Source organism: Aplysia californica, unplaced genomic scaffold (assembly GCF_000002075.1).
Source record: "Aplysia californica isolate F4 #8 unplaced genomic scaffold, AplCal3.0 scaffold00431, whole genome shotgun sequence".
NCBI lineage: Eukaryota > Metazoa > Mollusca > Gastropoda > Aplysiida > Aplysiidae > Aplysia > Aplysia californica.
In genome coordinates, this window is record NW_004797701.1 from 427839 (window position 1) to 430225 (window position 2387).

The following is a 2387-nucleotide window of genomic DNA, read 5'->3' on the forward strand; positions in this document are numbered from 1 at the left end:
ACCTACTTTTCAAATGATAATAATAATATATAGAGTTGCAAGTATAACATACAATTATGATTTATGTCAAAACCTCAATATCGTGTGTCAATAACCGCCACAGGGGTAACGACATATCGGTGGAAATAAAGCGACTAGCTAATAATTATTTGGAAACACTTTTTTTCTGAATCTTTCAACCGATTCTCTTTTTCTAAAAGCTTGGTCTCGGCAGGACGAAATAGTAAATGGGTGAATCAGCATTCCAAATCTACGACCTATTGAAATAGAATGGTTTAAACGGGAAAAGCAGCTTTGAAATGGCTATATCAGAAAGGCACAAACTAGAAAAATGGGTTTATAAATTTAGATGGCTTACCCGTAAAAAGGCGCGCTGCCATGGAACACACCGCGATGGCTCTTGGCAAATGCGTACAGGCTCTTAGCAGCGCCCAGAAGACGGTCAGCGTAGCCGGAATCTGTGTCAGATAAAATATGCCACCTTGTTATTTGAAGACATGGAATAACACCAAGTGGCTAGCCCAGGATAGAGAAAGGTGGAAGGTGTTTGTCCGTGGCCTATACCCTGGTGAAGTGTGAGAAAGGCAATGGTGAAGATGATTTTATTTGAAACAAAACCCAGGTACGTTGATATAATACGAGACAAAAAGTGATAAAAAGATACAATACACTAAAAAAGAAACTATATTTAAGATTGTATAAGGCACGATAAGAAAAGATGAGTGTAAAAAGGACAAGCCGATTGTGTCCCTGCCATTCAATATCAGTCATATGAAGGAAATTTCAAAACTGAGTTAACATTTTTTTTAAACTATCATCTTTTCCCCAACAATTTAAAACAAGAATGAAGTAAATAAGATATGAACGAATAATATTGAGATGAATAAGAAATGATGAAAAGAGAATTTAAAACATTAGGTGTTTTATCGACTCAATATAATTCATTTAGGAGCCAGGTTTTAAATCTGCCTTTCAGGGTCAATCCTGGCAAAGAGGGCTACAGCCTCACAATCTACCTCCTCACCGTCAGAGGCATGGCATATGTCTTTCGTTTCTATAAGAGGCAGAGTCTTTGAATGTAACTTCCATCTCTGACAAAACTGTACGAAACGCACAGGGAGCCTTAAAACTCTAAAAGCAACCACATTTCACTAACAACCAATTGAAGATTCGAAACAAGGCTATTCTTACCATAGCCCAGAATGATACCGACTTAGCTAACCGAATTCCTGTGCAGAAGATTGTAAGGGATTACTGTGTGTTTCTTTGTTGTGTGTTTCTTTGTTTGAATAAGGAGAAGGACATTGACACAATAATGGTCATTTAGTGCTTTGGAAAAGTAATGCATACAGACAGATTGATCAGAGGGAAAATTAAGAAGTTATGGAGGGCAATAGAGCCCGCGACATTACTGTCTTACCTTTACTTCAGAAGGCGATTAATAGAACCCTCGGAATTATTGCCTGACCTTCACTTTACAAAGCGATTGAACCCACGACCTGAATGCCTTACCTTCACTCTAGAAGTAAAGCCAATAGAACCCGTGGCACTACTGTCTTACATTTACTCAGGAAGACGATGATTATCGCGATGTCACTGCCTTACCTTTACTCCTGAAGGCAATGGATCCAGCGGCGAGGGCAGCGGCCGTCTCACCAGCTATGTCACTCCCAGGGGTGCCACCATTGACGTACTTACAGGGACGGGCCATGTTCATGTCCTCTGGCCGGCCCCAGAACGCGTGGTCAGCATTGCCGTCACCGACCTGTGTAAGATGAGATAAGATAAGGTACGATAAGCTATTATACGATAATAGAAGACAAGACAAGGTAAGGTAAGATAAGATAAGATAAGATAAGATAAGATAAGATAAGATAAGATAAGATAAGATAAGATAAGATAAGATAAGATAAGATAAGATAAGATTAAATCAGTTTAGATGAGATCAGATGAGATGACCTGAGATGAGTAAAGATTGGATCAATCTGTATAGTCCAAATCAATCCTTACACATTAGCTTGGTGTTTCACCACGTGCACACATACACATACACACACACACACACACACACACACAAACACACACACACACAAACACACACACACATACACACAGACACACATATACACACACGCTGGTGTTGCATAGGTTAAAACTCAGATTTTTTTGGTGTTAGTAAGAGTTTTCGCCACCGGCAAAACAGGTCATATAAGTGCAGAAGATTAGAGGTATTACTTGCAAATAGAAGAAGGAGGAAAGATGAAGACGAAAAACGTTTGATAGGAGAGAAGGAGCGAACCACATCAGAGCAACAGTCAACCACCCACGTTAAAATCCACTAAAGTAATCATAGATAGATAGATAGATAGATAGATAGATAGATAGAT

At 39.2% G+C, this 2387-nt stretch overlaps 1 protein-coding gene across 1 annotated transcript in view; it reads right to left on the reverse strand.

Annotated features, from left to right (window-relative positions):
- Positions 1-354: 354 nt before the first annotated feature.
- The window catches only part of LOC101862521 (endoglucanase 20-like), an 11171-nt gene continuing 9138 nt past the window's right edge, over positions 355-2387 (reverse strand). The window contains exons 6-8 of the mRNA XM_035971410.1: positions 1606-1765; positions 1017-1019; positions 355-458 (exon numbers count right to left, since the gene is read on the reverse strand). Of these exons, the coding sequence (XP_035827303.1) occupies positions 355-458; positions 1017-1019; positions 1606-1765 (267 nt within the window). The remainder of the gene's footprint in view (positions 459-1016; positions 1020-1605; positions 1766-2387) is intronic.